This window comes from Elaeis guineensis, chromosome 14 (assembly GCF_000442705.2).
Source record: "Elaeis guineensis isolate ETL-2024a chromosome 14, EG11, whole genome shotgun sequence".
Lineage (NCBI taxonomy): Eukaryota > Viridiplantae > Streptophyta > Magnoliopsida > Arecales > Arecaceae > Elaeis > Elaeis guineensis.
In genome coordinates, this window is record NC_026006.2 from 54162968 (window position 1) to 54185431 (window position 22464).

At 36.2% G+C, this 22464-nt stretch overlaps 1 protein-coding gene across 3 annotated transcripts; it reads left to right on the forward strand.

Moving 5' to 3' along the window:
- The first annotated feature begins 1624 nt into the window (after positions 1-1624).
- Positions 1625-9317, forward strand: LOC105057622 (mitochondrial fission 1 protein A). Of its 3 annotated transcripts, none has more exons than XR_012136784.1 (6): positions 1625-1863; positions 3744-3873; positions 4061-4182; positions 5570-5698; positions 8622-8685; positions 8770-8817. XR_012136784.1 is itself a non-coding variant. In XM_029268252.2 (6 exons), the coding sequence occupies exons 2-6, from the start codon at positions 2238-2240 to the stop codon at positions 8853-8855; spliced, it is 411 nt and encodes a 136-aa protein (XP_029124085.2). In that variant the 5' UTR covers positions 1698-1863; positions 2052-2237; the 3' UTR covers positions 8856-9317. The 3 variants fall into 3 exon arrangements, 2 of the variants coding, with proteins under 2 accessions (XP_029124084.1, XP_029124085.2); XM_029268252.2 differs by lacking the exon at positions 5570-5698 and adding an exon at positions 2052-2246 and having other exon boundaries at positions 1698-1863; positions 8770-9317; XM_029268251.2 differs by lacking the exon at positions 5570-5698 and having other exon boundaries at positions 1630-1863; positions 8770-9317.
- The last annotated feature ends 13147 nt before the right edge of the window (positions 9318-22464 follow it).

A 22464-nucleotide genomic window follows, 5' to 3' on the forward strand; every position in this document is an offset into this window, starting at 1 on the left:
GGATCAGTCAAGCAGAAAATTGTATTTATCTTGGCACTTTGATCAATGTGCTTTTGGCAGCTCCAAATATATAAATTTGCAGAGGACCTTCTGATCTGAAACTTAAGAGGGGTTTGCACTGGTATCCTTTTCCTTTTGCCTGTCCACTTATGATATTTGTTATGGCTATGAAATCTCAACCCTCATAAAATTGGTATTTGCATTTTGGACCAGTCAAGCAGAGAATTGTATTTATCTTGACACTTTGATCAATGTGCTTTTGGCAGCTCCAAATATATAAATTTGCGGAGCACCTTCTGATCTGAAACTTAAGAGGGGTTTGCACCAGTATCCTCTTCCTTTTGCCCGTCCACTTATGATATTTGTTATGGCTATGAAATCTCAACCCTCATAAAATTGGTATCTGCATTCTGGACCAGTCAAGCAGAGAATTATATTTACCTCAATATTTTGATCAAGCAAGATCAAACTACACAAAATATAAAGAAAATAATGTTAACCAGCAATGGATTACCATTCGTCTCTTTGATGATTGACACGAAGAAGTGAAGACTGAAGATAACCATCAATTTGCTCAAATCTTTTGTTATGATTGTTCCTTCAACCCCTTGGCACTTTGGGGTGTGGGTCATCTTTTTCTTTTTCCCTACATTTCATTTTCTTAATAAATTTAGGCTTTGCTAATTTTTTTTAAAATAAAAATTAAATATTCATCTACTTCATTTTACTTTGATATATGTTTGTTTCACTGCTTTAAGACCACGGATGCCATCCACAAAAAAAAAAAAAAAAAAAAAAAAATCTTAATACCTCGAGGTTTGGGATAATTATATGATCCTTCTAATATTTTGAAAACATGCACATAACTTCCTGATTAAATATAAAAATCTAAAATTTAAAAAATAAAAAATTATAAAATATAAAACATAAAATAGTTTTAGACTCAAATAGGTTAGATAGTGATGATGTTAATAAGATCGTTAGCTTATTTAATAGAAAGATATTAGTAGGGAGTTTTGTATCATGCATACAATAAAAATTAAATAGTAGAATATATATTTTCAAAATATTGAGTTGAAGAAATCCGTAATCATCTCTCAGACTTGAAAGGAGGTCATTGTAATTTATATATAAAAAAAGAGTCAATTACCTTGATTCCTCTCTAGATTTGGGATAATTATATGATCCCACCAAATGTTTCAATAATATACACATAATCTTCAGATCAAATATAAAATTTAAAAATAAAAAATTAAAAAAATATAATATATTTTAAGACTCAAATAGATTAAATAGTGATGATGTTAGTAAAAATTATCAGACAGACTAGTAGTTTATTTAATAAAAAAATATTTGTAGAGGGTTATATATATATATATATATATATATATATATATATATATATATATATATATATATATATATCAAAAGTTAGGTATTAGTAAGTATATTTTTAAAATATTTGATGAAAATCTGTAATTATCTTAAATTTTGAGGGAGGTCTTTGTAAATTAGTATAAAAAAAAAAAAAATAATGCAGCAGCTATGGACGCCGACAAGACCGTTGGGCCAGGCGGTTAACTCTACCCACCACCTCATCCAAGCGGGCCATCCTCCACGCGTTGACGTGCAAACAAACAGCGAAACAACAAGACTTCTCCTATACTGCTTCCCTCTCTCCTCTATTCCTCTCCAATCCCCACCCCGCTTCCATCATCGGAAACCCCCAAAAACCCTAGCTTTTGATCCGACTGTAAGCATAGCACCGCCATGGACGTCAAGATCGGCAAGTTATTCCAGTCCGTCGGTTCCTTCTTCAGCGGCGGCGATAACATCCCCTGGTGCGATGGCGACATCATCGCCGTAAGATCTCTCTTTGCCCCTCCCAAAATCCCAATTTCACCTCCTCACCCATCTCTTTATGATGTCGTTAAATTTCATATCCTTATATGCAAATAGGTCATCTTTTCAGCAATCACCTTTCGGATCCGGATATTGATTGATGAATTTAATTAGTTTAAAAGTATAAATGCCTCCGATATTTTGTTCAGGGACAGGAAGATTTGGTGATTGTGGTGTCAATTTGCTGTCGATAGAAGAATGTGCTGATAAATGATCTTGACTTTGTCTTTGGTCATTGTATCCGTTTCCATTGATTGGATTGTTAAAGCCTTTACCAATTTCAGCATCGGTGGCCACTTGAGAAGTAGGAACGAGTGCTACCACTGTAGTACTGAATGGGAGCTGTTAGTGTCCTCATTTCTTATCCTTTTACTGCTTCTTTGAAATTAAGCTAGAATTAGCTAATTATGTTTGAAAACTCACTAATTTAGGTGTTTCATGACTGCCTGCTCTACATTCTCCTAATTTTTACGTTGTGTTGATTGTATGAGTTTTTGTCTTGGTGGTGGTTTCTTTCTTTTCCCTTATGATCTCAGTAAGTGCAGTTACTTTATTTAAGAGCTTCTGCAAACCCCCTCCTGTACGTGCAGACACACACACACAAACACAGAAAAAAAAAAAAAAAGGAAAAAGTTTTGTGGTTTTTCTTGGCTTTCTTTCCTTGATAGAATCAAAGAAGGAAAAAAGAATCCTTACTGGTGGAATGATGAAAAGAACCGGGATTTTGCATGCTCAATAATGTCACGAATGTGTACATTCTTTCCAGAGCGACGTGTGCCTTTGAACTTAAAATTCTGGATTATGGTACTCATATAGTTAGAATTCACTATTGATGCCAAGATTTTCCAACCATTATTTATCTGAAAGAAGGATATTAGGTTTAGTGGAGATCGCCATAATGATAAATTTCAGTATATGTTATTACAATGTTATTATTCTCTTTTAGATCAACTTGGTTAACCTAAACATAGCTTTGCAGTTTGCTTGAATAAACAATCTTCTTCAACATGCGGATATTAGAAGATCATTATTAGAGTGATCTAGAAATGCTAAAACAGAAGATACTAGCATATCAATAGCTCATCTCAAGCCAGATTCAATATTTTTCAGAACTCAGTTCTGAATAGCCAACTGATATCGCTAGAAGGTTTTCAGGTAATACCCATGATTCTTTTTAGTCTATTAGCTTGAAATATCCATATTGACTTGATTTAACACAGGCACAGGCCTATGGTAAAGTTTAGAGCGTCATTGAGTCTGATACTGGTCAAGATCTTGGGGTTCTGTGACTATGTGTGTTCTTTTTCACTAACTTAAGGAAAATTGTTTAGATGTTTCTGTACAAAATTGTTTAGGTGTCTCTGCACCTAACCGTTACTTCAAATGAAAAGTTATTGGGGTTCTGTCATCTTGCTCCACTATTGGAAAAATGATGGAACAATTAAAGATGTCATCATTATATATGTGGATAGCACACTATTGCCATTCATATTGTGGTATTTTCTTCGCAGTTGTATGGATCTTATGGCACTGCTACTGGCTATGAGTGAGAAATTAGTTCCTTCTTTCCTATTTTGAAATTAGGATGCTAATATTTCATGAAACATACCACAACATACTCAAAACGAACTTGTAGTCGGTTAAAAGTTCTCCTTAAACCATACCATTGGAAAGTTCCATGTAAATAAATATTATGTTGATGTCTCTTTAAGATTTTATTTCTTTCTCATATATATTAATTTCATTTCTCATTGGTCAACAGTAATATTTTCATCTGATCACTTTCAGTATATTATGGTACTCATTCATGCAGAAAAGTTTCTGATTCCCCTTATGCACAGGGTTGTGAGAGAGAGGTTGCTGAGAGTGGGAGCCAAGAACAACAGAGTGAAAGTCTTATGAGGTTATCTTGGGCTCTTGTTCATTCAAGACAACCTGAAGATGTGAATCGTGGAATAGCTATGCTTGAAGGTGGAATTTATTACTAGCACTGAAATGACCTTGTTTTAACATCAGCTGAATAGTGTCTTGCTAATTTGATTATTTTGCTTGTAATGTGTTTCTATCATGGTCTTCACTTGCTTGATGTTTTACTTTCTGTTCAATTTCTCTTGGCAATTTGTTGATCATGGTCCTCTGAACAATGTGGTGTTGGCAGCTTCCTTGGACGGTTCGAGCAGCCCACTGCAAACTAGAGAGAAGCTATATTTATTAGCTGTTGGATATTACAGAAATGGAAACTATTCAAAAAGTCGGCAGCTCCTGGAGCACTGTTTGGAGGTTTGATCTCATTATGTACACCTTCATATTATATAACTCTACTTGACTCCAACTTTGTTCTTCTTCTTCCTGGTGAATGTTATATGTTCATATATGATTAACGTGCTACACAGTGGTATTTGTCTTTTATTTTTGTTGCTAGTATCCATTGTGCATGAGTTATAAGGGAGTAAGTTGTAAAGTCAACCTGAAATATCTTCACAATAATCTTCTAAACTAACTGATAGTTTTGAAATTGCTTAGATGAAGTATGCCTTCTCGCTACATATTGAAATTCCATTTCCCACTCCTTAATGTTTTAGCTCTCACCTTTTTTGCCTCCGAGGTTTTTGCATATTTGCCCTGAATACCATAATTGCTCTGTACCTAAATCTCAACATGCTTAAAAGAGTAATTCTGTGGTAATTAGATGCAAAATTTAAATGGTTTTCACCCAGTTGAATGAGCATTAGACAACATTAATGCTACAGCAGTTGTACGATTGATCTTTGGTTTGTTGAATTAGAATAATATTGGATTTTTGGTTTGTTGAATTAGAATAATATTGGACCATTTATAAATCCTAAGAAAGAAGACAAAAAAAGGAGCTATAAATTGAGTTTGAACGTAGCAGTAACTGAGTGCTGTATTTTCTTAGCGGCTTTTATGTTTTGTTATCTTTGAAATTGTAGTTTCTTTTACTGGAAGCATCTTTCTTAAACTTGTTAAAACCTTTTTTGCTGATTGGTAAGTCAATCGATATCTGGACACATGCTTTGTGTCTTTTCTGAGCCAGGTGTTTTCATCTCAGTTGTGAGATTGAATATGGTGCGTAGGTGAAGAATACATTGCTGGAGGACATATTGACTGATCATGTAAGTTCATGGGGACATACCCAGGTGTACCACATCATGTGTGAACTGATAAATTGGCTAAATGTAAAGACTGGTTAACAACATAAATTTGGAAGGTAATCAAGTCCGCTAAAATTTAACAGGCAAAGTTGAAAAAGTGGTGGAAAAGTTCTCAATGATTTTGTAGGCTTCCTTATGATGGTGTTATAAATTCATGAAATATAACTAGTCTGATTAATACATATGACTAGATCTCCACATATGTTGTCTTTCATTTTTGGTGACATGCACCGACAGCTTTTAGCTCAGGTGGTTGGCACCACTCTCCTAAGCACTTGCTTTTGGTGGAGGTCCAGAATTCAAACACTGGTAGTGGCATATTATCACTGTATTGCTAAACCATATGCGGTCATTCAATGCAACACATGAAGCATGAATGACTGTGTTCTCCATCTTATTAAGAATTTTTTCTGTTGTTCAAGAACCTTGATAAATAGACTCCCACTTAGCTAATGTACTTTTTTTGTTGCTCTCCATCATGACAAAACTCACAGGGTGTACATATCAAAGATGCTAGTAGCTACAGAAATGTGGAGGATAAAGGCTTGTAGGAGAGTGATGATGCTTGCGTCCATGCATGGCTGGATACGAAGGCAAAATCACATTATGACATTAGAATTCTGGTTGCCTTTCTGCTTATCCTGACTTAAAATTGTTTTTGCTGCTACCTCTTCTACCAACTTTGGTTTCTGGGCTTTTTCCTAATTTGGCTTTAAAAGGAATATATGTTGCAGGAGTTTGGGACATCTTAGGTTTGTAATAAGTTGTTGAAGAGACTGAAACTTTGTTGTTTCTGTCAGCCCTTGTGATCTTGTCAATACCATCACCTGTAATCCTACATTGCCTAAGCTATCAAGCAACTCTAGTAGGTTTATCATGTCCTGCAGTGATGCTCTATCAGCCATTTCTAATGCAACTGATCCTTTACCCTTGATGATTGGATTGGTCGCACAACCTGATGCTTTTCCCTACATTTTTCCCAATATTTCCGAATATTACCCTTTTGATAATGTGGATGCCTTTTGCTTTATTATTTCTTGGTGTATAAGTTTGGTGGATTCCTGGCATTCGTATCCTGCATGTCAGATTTATTTGGGAAGCTGATTTTGTTTGTCATCAAATGATCTTGGTTTGCTATTGTTTTTTTAATAGTTTTCAGATGACCAACTCCAGCCTGAAATATGAGCATTGTGTCTGGAGCATTTTTATGCCCCCAGTGTGACCACTCATTCACTGTTTATTTTTGGTACACTATTGTGGTCCTATTTCTAGCCTAGATTCCATTCTTTATCGGCTAGGATTGAAGTCATTCTGTGCCTACTTGATTCTAGAATTGTCGTTAATCTAAGATTGAGCTCTCCCAATTGAGAGAGAGAGAGAATCTGATCTTGTGTCCAGTTGTTGAGCACCTGTTTTCTTCTCCCTGACTCAGTTCAACTTTGGAGGTCTTTTCATATCCTTTCTAGATGAAGAAATCATCTCAAATCACAGTATTCTAGTAATTTCTGAGGTAGTCTTGGAGATTTAAATGCGGTTTGCTACTAGCTGAAAATGATTGACATACAGCAGATGTGGTCTGTGTTATCGTTAATCTGATGACATGATGCAAATATTCACACCTCTCTTCATTCATAATTTTGATAAATGAAGTCACAGCTATAAGGAATGTTTCATTTGTAGGTTGGCTTAACTATATTGATTTTATGTCATTGGTCGCTTGGTCTTTGATCAACATATCAAGAAAAAAAAAAAAATCTTTTGAACATTATAAGCCCAAGGTCATACCAGTGCCATTGGTCCAGTGTTTGTAGAATCTGAAGATATTGTCTCCTTATACTGGAATGGCACCTGTACTCGTATCCAAGAAAGTAGCTCATATTTTATCCTAAAGCTAGGTACTTTGTGATGGCTCGCATTGCATATATGGTTTGTAGCTTGTAACCCTTATTTCTGGTGTTAGCGTGACAGTTCGCACTTATGTGAAATTCAATGTGCTTTATGAATTGCCAATAGTTCATTTTTCCCCTTCTTTGACAAGTGTATATAACACATGTAAGTCAACCTCAACTTTTGCCTCTTCCAGATATTTAATCACTCCAAGTATCTTATGGCTTGGTAGATCACTGAATTTCATGTACACATACTTCTATCTATTTTTTAGTCTGTGCCAGGAAAATACTCATTCAATTTACAATAAGTTTAAGAGGGAGAGATACAGTTGTGGAAATATGGTCTCGGACTTTATAGTTTTAAAATGATTTGAAGACATGCCATGCATGTAAATATCTTATATGCAGAGGCTTATAGTCGAGAAGGTTTCTATTAATAATATTACTTCCTCTTCTCACATAAATTCATATTATTGGGCTCAACAAATAAGTGGGTGATGATGTGAAATAAAAAATGGAGGCAATCATCTTGGGTGTTGAGGCAACTTTTAGGGAATGAATAATCATGACTACAACATAACTGTTGTCTATGAATGTTTGAAAAGATGGAGTTTTTTGGACATGGGTTTATTCTTTGAAAGACTTTTTAAGTTAATTTATGACAAATTGCTCTCTTTGGTTTTCTGAAGTGCTGATGGGTCATCACATTGTCTATTCACTTTCGAAGTCTTAGAATGTTAAGCCTCATGCCAGAGAAACTCTTGGTGAAAAGCCTTCTTGATGAATGGACTGGTTGCAGAAATTTTAAGATAGCATTGCCATGGTACCCCATTAAATCAATAATAAGAATTGGCATATGGCATCTTTAAACTGTTAGAAGGGTTGCTTGGATATTTTTCCTAGAAACAATTATGTCGATGAGTGACAAAGGAATGGCTATAGTGTCAAAGAAGACAGGGCAGCATTGGTGTAGGCTGTGAAGAATGGAGTAATTTTTTTTGCTTAACACTTTGTTACATATGATAGTTCACTCCTTAAAAAGGTTGTCTGGATTACTATTTCAATCCCATGGTGCAAGGTAGTCAACAACTTAAAAAGTAAGAATTATTGGAATCATTAAATTTTTAATGTGCTGTCAAGTGCAGGCTTGGAATTATGATGCAAACTTTGATTCTGTTGAATACTGTTAGGAAGCAATTAAATATTCTTTTGAATCAAATCTTCTTAATGGAATCTGATTATTTTTGGGTGTATATTAGATGATAGCTGCCACCTAGGTTACCAAGAACAAATTTTTTTCTTGCATTTGTCTTTAATCCAGCAGATCGAACATAAATGCAGGTGGGCTAAGTGTGCTCCATCTAGGATTTGATCTGAACGTATTGGGGAAGGTCTGAGAATTTCCTTCTATTCAGGGATCTGTGTTGACATTTTTCTTATGGTTAATCTATGTTTTTTTCCTTTTTCTCAAAAAGTTGACCATCTCACAAGGAAAATCCAAATAAAATTTTAAGGTGAGAAACAAATATTTCAATTTTATTTCTTCAACACCATGCAATCATGAACTTATTATGTTTCAAAATTTGTTCTAATGGAACATTAAGCTTTTCATATTCCATTTGAATTTTATTTACCCCTTTATCAATTGGTTTTGTAGATCGCACCAGATTGGCGGCAGGCTCTGACTTTTAAAAAAGTGGTGGAAGATCGAATTGCCAAAGGTGAGTAAAATCCCATGGATTCTAAAGCCATTGGCTTCTATCTCAAAACACTAAAGAGGATAATTGCATATGTCATTGGAACAGATGGTGTGATCGGCATAGGGATTGCTGCAATTGCTGTGGGACTGTTGGTCGGGGGAATTGCTGCTCTGGCGGCCCGGAAGAAGTGAGGAGTTCCCGGATGAATATATTACCATGCATAATTAGTTGCTGCTGTTTCCCATGACATATCCGGCTGCCTAAGTGTCTTGAATTTTTTGGTATTTCTAATCTTCATATGTGCCTAAAAGCTATGGTATCTGAACTTTGGAATGAGGTAGTTTGTTTTGATGCTTTCCATGATCTGTGGATTCTGTACAAAAAGGTATTTACATGATCTGTAAAAAAGGTACTCCACCTCTGCCTTGTCCTTAGGTGAAAATATTTCCAGGCAGTTCTCTGTTGGTGTACCTTTTAACATGCTGTTGGACATGTCCAACTGTTTCCATGGAGCTTTCATGTATAGCTAGTAATTAGTATGAGTTAGGCATATTGTATTTTGGGGGTGTTTGATCGGTGGAGTTGGAGTTTGGAATCGAAATGAAAATAGATGACTTCCGTTCCAATTATTTGGTTGGGAGGAGTTCCATTTAGATTTCGATTCAAATACAGAATGGAATGGCCAATCTATCTAAAACTCAATCCTTATGCTGTTTTAAGGATTTAAATTTTCATTTCAATTTCGATTTCGATTCCGGTCACAAACTAAATGTTTTGGGGATTTTGCCATTCTGATTTCAATCCATTCCGATTTTCGGTTATGAAACAAGAACCTTTTTTATGCGAAGTCAAGGATCTGTTTTGAGTTAACGGAAAGTAAGGTGTTGAAATCAGTATCAAGTCAAATATATCAAATTTGAATATTTGGTATTTCAAAATGATATGAAAGATATGATAAAATATCAAAATGAAATTAAATAACAGTTTTGAGAGAGTGGTGCACTGAAATCGGAAGCTGTCCTCTAATTAGAATTTTAAATCTGGTATGCAGATTTCTTGGAAGATTACTTGCCTCCTAATGACAGATGCTCTGCTCTGAATGTGATGAAGTTTCGAGTTTATTAAGGCCTCCGAAGTATCACTTTAGGAAGTTGGTTTACGCTGGGAAAGCAGCTATAGCTCAGGAATTCTTCTGAAGCAGGCATACTGATGTCGAGAGGACGCAACCATCCAAGAGCCTGTTGATTTAATCGTTCCTCGCCTCTCCCACCGATACTCTGCAAAACGGCAGGAACTCTTGTTAGATATTTTCAAAATAATGTAAGTTTTAGTACTTTTTTTTACATCTTAACCAATAGATGTGATGCCTAGTTAGTTGGTGTTTTTTCCAAAATATTTTGAGTTTAAAGGGCTCGGGTTCTCTGCTTCACACCATGCGATGCATCGTCTATCATGCGATGGATGGTCGCGCACGACCGTGTGCCCGCACGATGGATGGCGGTGCCGGGATGTATGCCCATTGCATGCAGTCGTGCGCAGCTATCCATCGCGCGATCCATCACGGCTATCCATCGTGCGATCCGTCACGCATGTTGTGCACCGCATGGTGCGGTGCATAGTAAAGAATCCGTGCGGGAGTTTAAAATCTTTTTGGTCAACTTTTTCTTTTTGAAGGTAGATTTTATATTTTTGAAAAATTCAGATAAAATAATTTAAAATTTAAAAATTAATCTTCTTATTATTTCTTATGATGAAGACTCATTGATTGTGCTGGAGGAGGATGGATCTCTCAACACAAGAAGGGGAGGTTGTGAAGTACCGTACTATAGTTCTTTTTAAGCCGATATGGAAAGATCCCAAGGACCCTGGCCTGCGCGATCTCCGCTTTCCTGGAGGGTAACCTTCACACAGGAGAAAGATTTTTTTTTTTTTTTTTTAGTGAAAGAGAAGCAGAGAGTATGCCACCCGCCTTTTATTACTAAAAAATATTTACAAAGGAGAGAGTAGAATAAAACAGAGTACAAGAAAACAAATCAAGAACGCGTAAGAGGATAAGAGCAACGATTGACGGCAGGAAATTGAAAAAAGAGGATGGGGTTTCCACCTGAATGTCTTAACTAAAGTGATAATGCTACAAGCTTTGAAGCTATTTTTATATTCAAACTTTACATCTTTCTTTCCCTCCTTCCAACAACAGCTCAGATCTTCCCCTCGCTCCAACAAGGGGAACCTTGACGATGTCAAACCACCCAATGTTGCTGTTGGACCAGAGTTTGGAAAGCCTCGAATTTTCTTATTTTTCTTGTGTTGTTGATTTAGGTTATACATTCAAAACTGTGATCTATGCAATTCATTTGAATCAAAACTGTGATCTATGCAATGGAGTTAATGGAGGATATTCAACATTGTTTGTTGTCTTGTTCTTATGGTTCCCAGGTTTGGTCATTTATTCTTCAACATCATCATTCAATTCCTGCATTCTTATCTCTGCAAATGTTGCTAGACTGGTTCTCAGAATTTAGTGTTGCTGATTTTGACAATTTGTTGGATATATTGCATGGTCTACACAGGCAATGATGGGATATTCCAACAACAGCAAATTACCACTCATTATATTATAAAATCTAGCCAAGGAATATTATTGTGATAGCCCAAAAAAAAATCCAGCCCAAACAAAGCCCAGCCCAGCAGACCTAGCCCCAAAAAAAAAAAAACAGGGGAATCAAAAACCGGGAAGAAGACTCCCGATAGGAGTCTTCTTCTCCGGCGAGACCGGACAAAATCAGGACTCCTAGGAACCCTCGGAGTCCTAGGGTCCTCTATAAGAAGACCCCCTCTCCTTAGAATCGACCATCGGCCCCCTTCTTCTCTCTTTCTCTCTGATTTTTCTGAAGTAAAGCCGCAGTCACCGTTTTGATTTCTCGCCGTGACTGCCGCCGACGAGGTCACCGGAGGTCAAGGTAAGCTTCCCTCCTTTTCCTCTCTTCCTTCCCCTTCTTTCCGTACTCTTGTGCGCGGCTGCCGGCGACGAGAGTCGCCGATTTTCGGTCGGAGAAAGAGACCTCTGTTTTGGTCTCTTTCCCGTGGATTTTCCGGCACCGGCGATCGAAATCGATCGCCGGCCATGCTCCTCCGTGACCGGGGGAGTGGCCCCCGTCGGTCGCCGGCCTCCACTACGGCGGCCGTGGCCTGAACGGCCCGGCAAAAGAGGGGACGCCGGTCTCCTGTTCCGGTGCGGGAAGAGCCAAGAAGAAGAAGAAGAAGAAGAAGAAGAAAAAGAAAAGAAAAGAAAAAGAAAAGAAAAGAAGAAAAAGAAAAGAAAAGAAAAAGAAAAGAAAAGAAGAAAAAAGAAGAAAAAAAAAGAAAAGAAAAGAAAAAGAAGAAAAAAGAAGAAAAAAAAAGAAAAGAAAAGAAAAAGAAGAAAAAGAAGAAGAAAAAAAAAAGAAGAGAGAAAAAGAAAAGAAAAGAAAAAAATATAATAATAATAATAACAAAATATATATATATATATATATATATATACTTATATATATATATATACTTATATATATATAAACAAATAAATAAATAAATAAATAAAATAAAAAAAATGATAAGAGAGAGTTTCTCTCTCTCCTCTCTCTTCTTTCAGTCTGAAACCTGACTTTCTCTCTCTGAAATTGGACTTTCTCTCTCTACTTTCTCTCTCTAGATTGTTTCTCTTTCTTGATGGATTTCTCTTTCTCTAAAGTTATTCCTCTAGGATTAGCGAAGTGGAAGGCTTCATCTGATGATTCTGATCGAGTTTAGAGACGAGTCTGATTTTAAGCGAGATTTTAATTTTGGGATTTGTTAGATTTAATTTTGAATTAAAATTAATGTAAAAATATAATTTTGGATAATAGGCACGGAAGAATCTCCTAGAAGTTAGTCGATCTATTCATTCAGTGCTCCGTGAAAGGTAAGTAATGAATCATCTTCTCGAGATATTTCATATTTATTCTGAAAATAAATAATTATTCTCTGAAATTATGCATGATTTATAAAATTATGTTTTGAAAGAAAAGTGCTTTTGAAATATTATGGTACGTCGATTTATGCACATGTTCAGTGAAAAATTATGATACATTATGGTACAAAGTATTTTGATACAGATCGGATTTATGCTCTCAGCCTAACTATGTTTCAGTGGGCCCCGCCAATGGGGATTATACGTTGGTACTCAGTGGACCTTACCAGTGGGGGTTGTGCACTGGTGTTTGTGGACCCTGTCAGTGGGGGTTGTGCGTTGGTATTTGTGGACCCTGCTAGTGGGGGTTGTGCGCTGGTATTCTGTGGACCCCGCTAATGGGGTTAAACGTTGGTCATAGTCGAGGCTGTTGAGTTACGAGTGTTTTGAATCGAATCGGATTTATGATTATATTATATGTGAATATTTGAAAATATTTGATTTGTATTAAATCAGCATGAAATATACTCTTATGTTTATTTGCAGTATTATTCTTGAAAATTATATAATATCTGAATTATCTAGTTGAGATATTTGTTACTTACTGGGCTGTCTAGCTCATTACCTTTCTTTCTATTTTTCAGATTCAGATAATTAATTTCGAGCGTGGGAAGAAATATTGGGACAGAGTTTTTAGAGGCGAGATTTAGCATTGTCAACTTCATTGAACTTAGATCTATTGTTTTATTTTTAGTAAAATTTTATTGGATGTAAGACATTTGATTTAATTACTTGAATTACAGTTGGATAATAATTATTTGAATTTATTCCGCTGTGATGCATTGATATCGTGATGAGATGCCTTGCATGCTTATGGAGAGAGTTCTCAATGAGTATGCGGCGGTTGCCGCGACCCTCGATTCACAATCTCGGGTCGGGGGCGTGACAATTAATATGGTATTAGAGCATAAGTGGATAAATTATGACACATAGAATTTGACATAGTATGAGTGTAGGTGGGTAAACATTAGGAATATTGGGACGTTAGAATATGAGCATCATAATAAACCCATCCTAACAAATAGATAAATGAATCTAATAAGGTTTTACTACTACAAGGTTACCATGCCTCCCCGTAGAATGACAAGAACTACTCAAGGAATTGCAAGAGAGACATCACAACCACGGGATGGTGGCACTCCCCATCTGACCAGTGGCACCCCTCAGGAGGAAGGAGTCGTAGATCCTAATGGGAGTGCTTCGAGAGCACGTCAAGAACCAGATATGGCTCAGTTAATGCAGACCCTAATCAGGATGGTACAAGCGCAACAACAAATACAGCAGCAAATGTTTGAACAACAGCAGATACAACGAGATACACAACAACATCAGCATCCACCACCACAACATGGAGAGCAACCAGTACAACGGAACAACATTTCAGAATTTAAAAAGCTTGCTCCTCCAGCTTTCAAGGGGACTACTGAACCTTTGGAGGCTGATAACTGGATAATGGAGATGGAGAAAGCCTTCACTGTCCAGGAGTGTCTGGATGAAGAAAAGATTCGATATGCAGCTTATTTACTACAAGGAGAAGTATACAACTGGTGTCAGCGACTACAGCGCAAGCATGAACAAGACGGCGAAATACTTACCTGAGAAAGATTTCAGGTTGCATTCTACGATCAATATTTCCCTCGGAGTATAAGGATCCAGAAAGAGCAAGAGTTTATTTATTTGAAGCAAAAGGGTATGAGTGTGACTGAATATGAAGCAAAATTTACAGAGTTAGCAAAATTTGCTCCGAGATTAGTGGATGGTGAGCAAGAACGTGTTCACAAGTTCGAGATGGGACTGAGAACTGAAATTCGAAAACAAGTGGTTCCATATGAATTGACAACTTATGCTGATGTGGTAAACAAAGCACTGATAATTGAAAGGAAAGTCAATGAAGAACGCATGGAAAGGGAAAGAAGGCAAAGAAAGAGAGCAAAATCAAATGATACACAAGGACAGAATAATAAAAACATCAAAAGATCAGCTAAGGGAGCAGTAGACAATAAGATTCAACAGATTGATGGTGAGCCGTGCTCCAGATGTCGCAAAAATCATGCAGACAAGGATTGTTATTGGAATATCGGTGCTTGTTTCAAATGTGGTCAGAAGGATCATAAAATTGCTAGCTGCCCGCTAAATACTGAAAATCAAGCTGGCAAAAGAACTCATGAAGGACAACATAAGGGTGGCGGACAGATTTCTAAAACCCAAGGAAGAGTTTATGCGCTTACACAGAATGCACAGGCTTCCGATACAATGGTGACAGGTATGAAAAATTTCGAGGACGAAATTTCTTTTTAGGGGTGAAGAATGTGATAGCCCAAAAAAAAACCCAGTCCAAACAAAGCCCAGCCCAGCAGACCTAGCCCAAAAAAAAAAAAACAGGGGAATCAAAAATCGGGAAGAAGACTCTCGATAGGAGTCTTCTTCTCCGACGAGACCGGGCAAAATCAGGACTCCTAGGAACCCTCGGAGTCCTAGGGTCCTCTATAAGAAGACCCCCTCTCCTTAGAATCGACCATCGGCCTCCTTCTTCTCTCTTTCTCTCCAATTTTTCCGAAGTAAAGCCGCGGTCACCATTTTGATTTCTCGCTGTGACTGCCGCCGACGAGATCACCGGAGGTCAAGGTAAGCTTCCCTCCTTTTCCTCTCTTCCTTCCCCTTCTTTCCGTGCTCTTGTGCGTGGCTGCCGGCGACGAGAGTCGTCGATTTTCGGTCGGAGAAAGAGACCTCTGTTTTGGTCTCTTTCCCGTGGATTTTTCCGGCACCGGTGATCGAAATTGATCGCCGGCCACGCTCCTTCGTGACCGGGGGAGTGGCCCCCGTCGGCCGCCGGCCTCCACTGCGGCGGTCGTGGCCTGAACGGCCCGGCAAAAGAGGGGACGTCGGTCCCCTGTTCCGGCGTGGGAAGAGCCAAGAAGAAGAAGAAGAAAAAGAAAAGAAAAGAAAAAGAAAAGAAAAGAAAAAGAAAAGAAGAAAAAAGAAGAAAAAAAAAAGAAAAGAAAAGAAAAAGAAGAAAAAGAAGAAAAAAAAAGAAAAGAAAAGAAAAAGAAGAAGAAGAAGAAAAAAAAAGAAGAGAGAAAAAGAAAAGAAAAGAAAAAAATATAATAATAATAATAATAACAATATATATATATATACTTATATATATATAAATAAATAAATAAATAAATAAAATAAAAAAATGATAAGAGAGAGTTTCTCTCTCTTCTTTCAGTATGAACCCTGACTTTCTCTCTCTGAAATTGGACTTTCTCTCTCTAATTTCTCTCTCTAGAATTTTCTCTCTCTAGATTATTTCTCTCTCTTGATGGATTTTTCTCTCTCTAAAGTTATTCCTCTGGGATTAGCGAAGTGGAAGGCTTCATCTGATGATTCTGATCGAGTTTAGAGACGAGTCTGATTTTAAGCGAGATTTTGATTTTGGAATTTGTTAGATTTAATTTTGAATTAAAATTAATGTAAAAATATAATTTTGGATAATAGACACGGAAGAATCTCCTAGAAGTTAGTCGATTTATTCATTCAGTGCTCCGTGAAAGGTAAGTAATGAATCATCTTCTCGAGATATTTTATATTTATTCTGAAAATAAATAATTATTCTCTGAAATTATGCATGATTTATGAAATTATGTTTTGAAAGAAAAATACTTTTGAAATATTATGGTACATCGATTTATGCACATGTTCAGTGAAAAAATATGATACATTATGGTACAAAGTGTTTTGATACAGATCGGATTTATGCTCTCAGCCTAACTATGTTTCAGTGGGCCCCGCCAATGGGGATTATACGTTGGTACTCAGTGGACCCTACCAGTGGGGGTTGTGCGTTGGTGTTTGTGGACCCTGCCAGTGGGGGTTGTGCACTGGTATTTGTGGACCCTGCCAGTGGGGGTTGTGCGCTGGTATTCTGTGGACCCCGCCAATGGGGGTTAAACGTTGGTCATAGTCGAGGCTGTTGAGTTACGAGTGTTTTGAATCGAATCAGATTTATGATTATATTATATGTGAATATTTGAAAATATTTGATTTATATTAAATCAGCATGAAATATACTCTTATGTTTATTTGCAGCATTATTCTTGAAAATTATATAATATCTGAATTATCTAGTTGAGATATTTGTTACTTACTGGGCTGTCTAGCTCATTACCTTTCTTTCTATTTTTCAGATTCAGATAATTAATTTCGAGCGTGGGAAGAAATATTGGGACAGAGCTTTTAGAGGCGAGATTTAGCATTGTCAACTTCATTGAACTTAGATCTATTGTTTTATTTTTAGTAAAATTTTATTGGATGTAAGACATTTGATTTAATTACTTGAATTACAGTTGGATAATAATTATTTGAATTTATTCCGCTGTGATGCATTGATATCGTGATGAGATGCTTTGCATGCTTATGGAGAGAGTTCTTCATGAGTATGCGGCGGTTGCCGTGACCCTCGATTCACAATCTCGGGTCGGGGGCGTGACAATTAATATGGTATCAGAGCATAAGTGGATAAATTATGACACATAGAATTTGACATAGTATGAATGTAGATGGGTAAACATTAGGAATATTGGGACGTTAGAATATGAGCATCATAATAAACCCATCCTAACAAATAGATAAATGAATCTAATAAGGTTTTACTACTACAAGGTTACCATGCCTCCCCGTAGAATGACAAGAACTACTCAAGGAATTGCAAGAGAGACATTACAACCACGGGATGGTAGCACTCCCCATCTGACCAGTGGCACCCCTCAGGAGGAAGGAGTCGTAGATCCTAATGGGAGTGCTTCGAGAGCACGTCAAGAACCAGATATGGCTTAGTTAATGCAGACCCTAATCAGGATGGTACAAGCGCAACAATAAATACAGCAGCAAATGTTTGAACAACAGCAGATACAACGAGATACACAACAACATCAGCATCCACCACCACAACATGGAGAGCAACCAGTACAACGGAACAACATTTCAGAATTTAAAAAGCTTGCTCCTCCAGCTTTCAAGGGGACTACTGAACCTTTGGAGGCTGATAACTGGATAATGGAGATGGAGAAAGCCTTCGCTGTCCAGGAGTGTCTGGATGAAGAAAAGATTCGATATGCAGCTTATTTACTATAAGGAGAAGCATACAACTGGTGTCAGCGACTACAGCGCAAGCATGAACAAGACGGCGAAATACTTACCTGGGAAAGATTTTGGGTTGCATTCTACGATCAATATTTCTCTCGGAGTATAAGGATCCAGAAAGAGTAAGAGTTTATTTATTTGAAGCAAAAGGGTATGAGTGTGATACCCATTTCAAATTAGTTTTTTTAAAAAATATTCCAAATAAAGGAAAAAACTACCTAAAAAAATATCATAAAAATAGAAAAAAAATGATAAAAATGAGAAAAAATTAAAATTAAAATTTTAAATTATAAAAGAAATTAAAATTTTAATGTGAATTCAAAAAAATAAAAAAATAAAAAATACCATAAAAAAGTGAAAAAATACGAAAAAATGGGAAAAAAATAAAAATTATAAATTAAAATTTTAAACAAGATAAAAATTTTAACTTTAACTTAAATAAAAAATGTCATTTCAAATTACTATCTCCGGTTCAAATTATTAATATCCCAAAAAAATACCTTAAAAAATTAAAAAAATAAAAGATAAAATTAAAAAATTAAAAAAATAAAAATTATAATTTTAAATTTAAAAAAAAAATTTAATTTTAATTCAAATAAAAATCATCATTTCAAATTACAATCTCTTTTTAAAATTAATTTAAAAAAAAATATATCTTAAAAAATTTAAAAAATAAAAAATACCATAAAAAAAGGAAAAAATGAAAAAAATTGAGAAAAAAAATAAAAATTATAATTTTGAATTTAAATTATATCAAAATCTTACCATCCTATACCGGTCCATATCGTACCGTACGTAGTTGTTCGTGCCCATACCAGATCGAGATGTACCAGTACGGTCCGATTCATCCATATATCGAAAAATTGGCTTGAACTTTGATGGTTCCCCACCAACTTGTCTAATTTAACTTATTTTTAGATATTTTAAGAAATATAATTAAATTATCCGATATATTATTATTATTTACGTTATAATTTCTATAGCCCTTTTAGCATAACTTTTTCTCTCCTAATGTTCTGAGACACATTAGAGTATGTGTATTCATATCCACAAAGCATAATATCCGATCACTTAAAATTAAATAATATAAAATAAAATTAATAATTAATAATATTAAATAAAATAAAAATATCAAGTGTATAAAAAATAGTATAATAAAAGTATAAAAATAAGTACAATAAAATTTTTAAAAATACTAAGAACAAATCTAAAAAAGACTAAGTCCCACAAGGATGTCGTGGTGCCCGTGGTCGCTTGGACCTTCTCAGGAAGATCTTCAACGGCTGCTCCTGCTCCTGCTGTGATGGCTTCTCCGCTATTTCAGTGGAGATCTGCTAGTCATGTTGTTCAGGAATAAGTGATGCTGTCGGATCATCTACGGACTGAGCGACCCCCTCAACCCTCTCATCTGGATACACGGATGGGCCTGAAAAAAAAATATCATACTCATGTGGCCAACTGGTATTTGGTGATGTCATCTGGAGAATGTAGGAAGAAGAAGGTGCTGCCATCTGTGGATTAAAAGGCGGTGGCATCTGTGCAGCATCTAGTGATGACATCTGTGGAATATGCGGTGATGGCATATGTGGAACATATGGTGACGGCGTATATCTCATATCTGGTGCATCGGCTGCTCCATACCAAGACGCACAGCTATATGGGTCAACACCAATCGCCATCAATATTTCAAAACTTGTTCTCTCTATCTCACGCAGTATCTGAATCTGTTCGTCCTGATCAATCGTAGATAAAGCACGACGAGCATCCAACACAAGATCCGACATAGAATCAGTCTACATAATAAAAATAAAACAGTCAATACACTGTAAAATATAAAATAAAAATATAACACAAACAATATAAACTAATTTTTGTAGTCTTACCAAAAGACGCACAGCAGAACTCTCGCCCTCGTATCCGGAAACTGCATACTGAGGCTGTCCAATGACTCGCACTGTAATGCTAAAAAATCAAGCCATGTAGTCCTCGATATATGAATGGCCTCTCAAAATAGGATCACCATGAACAATGTGATCTCGACGTGCATCCCAAATATCGATATACTCTGCATGTCTGGTATGCCAGTCAATACGAGCTCTCCCTCGTCGATCAATACGATGAAGTCCCTGACTGGTATCAAACTGCTCTGGGATAATCTGAAACTGACCAAACTGCCACAGGACACAATCGAAAAGATGCCATTCTACCACATCAAAATAAATAAGTGGTATCCTAGCAGTCCATATGTCATGTCCAACTGTACACATCTGCGACAATATAGCCAATATCTCATCTGTATATAGCTCGCACAAAAACTGATAGAGTTAAAATAAAAAAAATTAGTAAGCTAAAATTTTAATAGATTATGAATAATGTAAAATGATATTTATAAAAAAATTAAATTTATCCATCTATATGTATCAACTAATGAATCCAACTAGCACCTATAAACCCGTGCCACTCTCGTCGATACGTGATGAACGTTGAATGCAACGTTCCATCTGTTTCATAATCTACTCATGTTAAATAAATTTTATCGAATTTAAAACAGTAAATTTCAAGTAAAAAAAGTAATATTTTTTTATCTATATCCCAATAGTCCATCTAGTCTGAATGGAACATCATGATCACGCTGCTTTGATGGCATCTCGAGCAACTGTCGTCGTAATGAACTGATAGTCGGTATACGCTCCCATACCCAAATCTGCAAATTTTAAACAAATCATACATGATATACCCAATGTGAACTATAATTGAATATTAAAAATAAAAATTTTTAATTTACATACCTGTAATAATATAAGATAATCATCAATCTCGCTCTGATCAGCATAAGAATCCCGACACATAGCTCTGTACAGGCAAGCTAGTACTGCATTGCCCCAACTGAGTCTACGAGCGAAGTCTAAATCCTCTAATATTGGCAAAAATATCAACTTCATCTTATTTGATGAAGTATCAGATAACAGGACACCACCTAACAACCACAGCACCCGACCCCTAACATACTGCTGCACCATTTTCTTTGGTGCATCATCCTCAATATGAAAATATCGATAACGATCATCCAAACACTCAATCCTGAGTCGTAAATGATCGAAAAACTGGGCATCAGGCTCAAACCCTAGCAATCGCAAGCACAAAGCCTGCCACTCTGGAATGGTAAGCGTGGGACAACTCCGATAACTGGATCGCCATCAACTGGTAGTCCAGCAAGGATGCTGACATCCTGTAAAGTGATGATCGTCTCACCAAATGGAAGATGAAATATGTGTCTCTGGATGCCATCTCTCAAGCAAAACAGTAATAAGACCAACATTCATCTGTATACGACCAATCCGATATATTCCATAGAATCCAAGATATCGTAAATAATCCAGCACTCTATGTGGGATGTCCTCTATCTTTCAGAAGTCAGCATCGGATCGTCGTAGACGAATGTGTCTGGACTTCTGCAATAAGATATAATAATTAGATAATGTATATGACTTTTCAAAAAAAAATTTAAATAGTAAGAGTAGGATTGAAATGCTTACGCTGTTATCTAAAATAGTCTGTGATCGATGGTGCTCCTACAATATAAGAATACTGCTGTCTCGAGGATCGGGATGCCGTGGATCGTAAGTCATAATACGCTAATGAATCTAAAATAATGATATTATCACAAGTGTATTAAAAAATAAGAAATATGATAGCCATTTATTTTATGAGAAATATATTTTAAATACAATATTATCACACAATACAACTTAAACACATAATTCAGTTCATCTCTAGATATTAAACACGTATATCAAATACAATCTCACAGAAATACATAAAACAATGATAAAAATACATCTTTGGAGTCTTTAATTTCTTCCACTGCTTGAAGTTGAAGTGTGTTGAAGTATCTTAGGACAGCGGTGGTGGTCATGACCCTGATCCTTACAAATACCACAGTGGTTTTTACTTCTTATTTGCCTATCATCCATCTCATTTCGTAGTCTTGTTGACTTTGGTTTACCTTTCTGCTTGGGTCTCAAACGATGATGATCAGAAATACTTTTGAACATACGTGTATGCATCCAATAATCTTCATGTGGTAATGGATTAAAGTCACCGCTCCAAGCATTCATATATACTGTAATTGTATATGCATCATCCACAAAACCACTAAAATATACAGTAATTTCTTGACACACAGCTAAAATGTATGAACATGAATATTTGTACATGCTCTACTTTCCACAAGAATATTTTCTTTCAGCTAAAGTAACAGTATGAAAATTTTCTCCACCTCATAACCCTGCGCTTGCTCTCCTCGTAAGCACTTCATATATGCCTCTTTGAAGGTTGAATATTGTTGCTCGGTGCTGGTTAGCTTTAATTTGATTTTCAGCAATCTTAATTGCAATATGAGGAGTAAAAAGATTATTTGAATTCTTCTCTACATATCTCAAGGATTGGGCATACCTCGTATTAAAGTATTTCACAAGACGATAAAATGTCATTTGAACACAAGCTGTAATTAACACATTTCTAGCTTCTCGTAAAATACTGTTAAAAACCTCCGACAAATTTATAGTTAAGACACCATAGTGCAGGCCATCATCATGTGCCAACATCCACTTCTCCTTTTCTATCTCAGACAACCAGCTCCAAGCCTCTTCATTCACTGTTCTGATCCTACCTATGATAAAGTT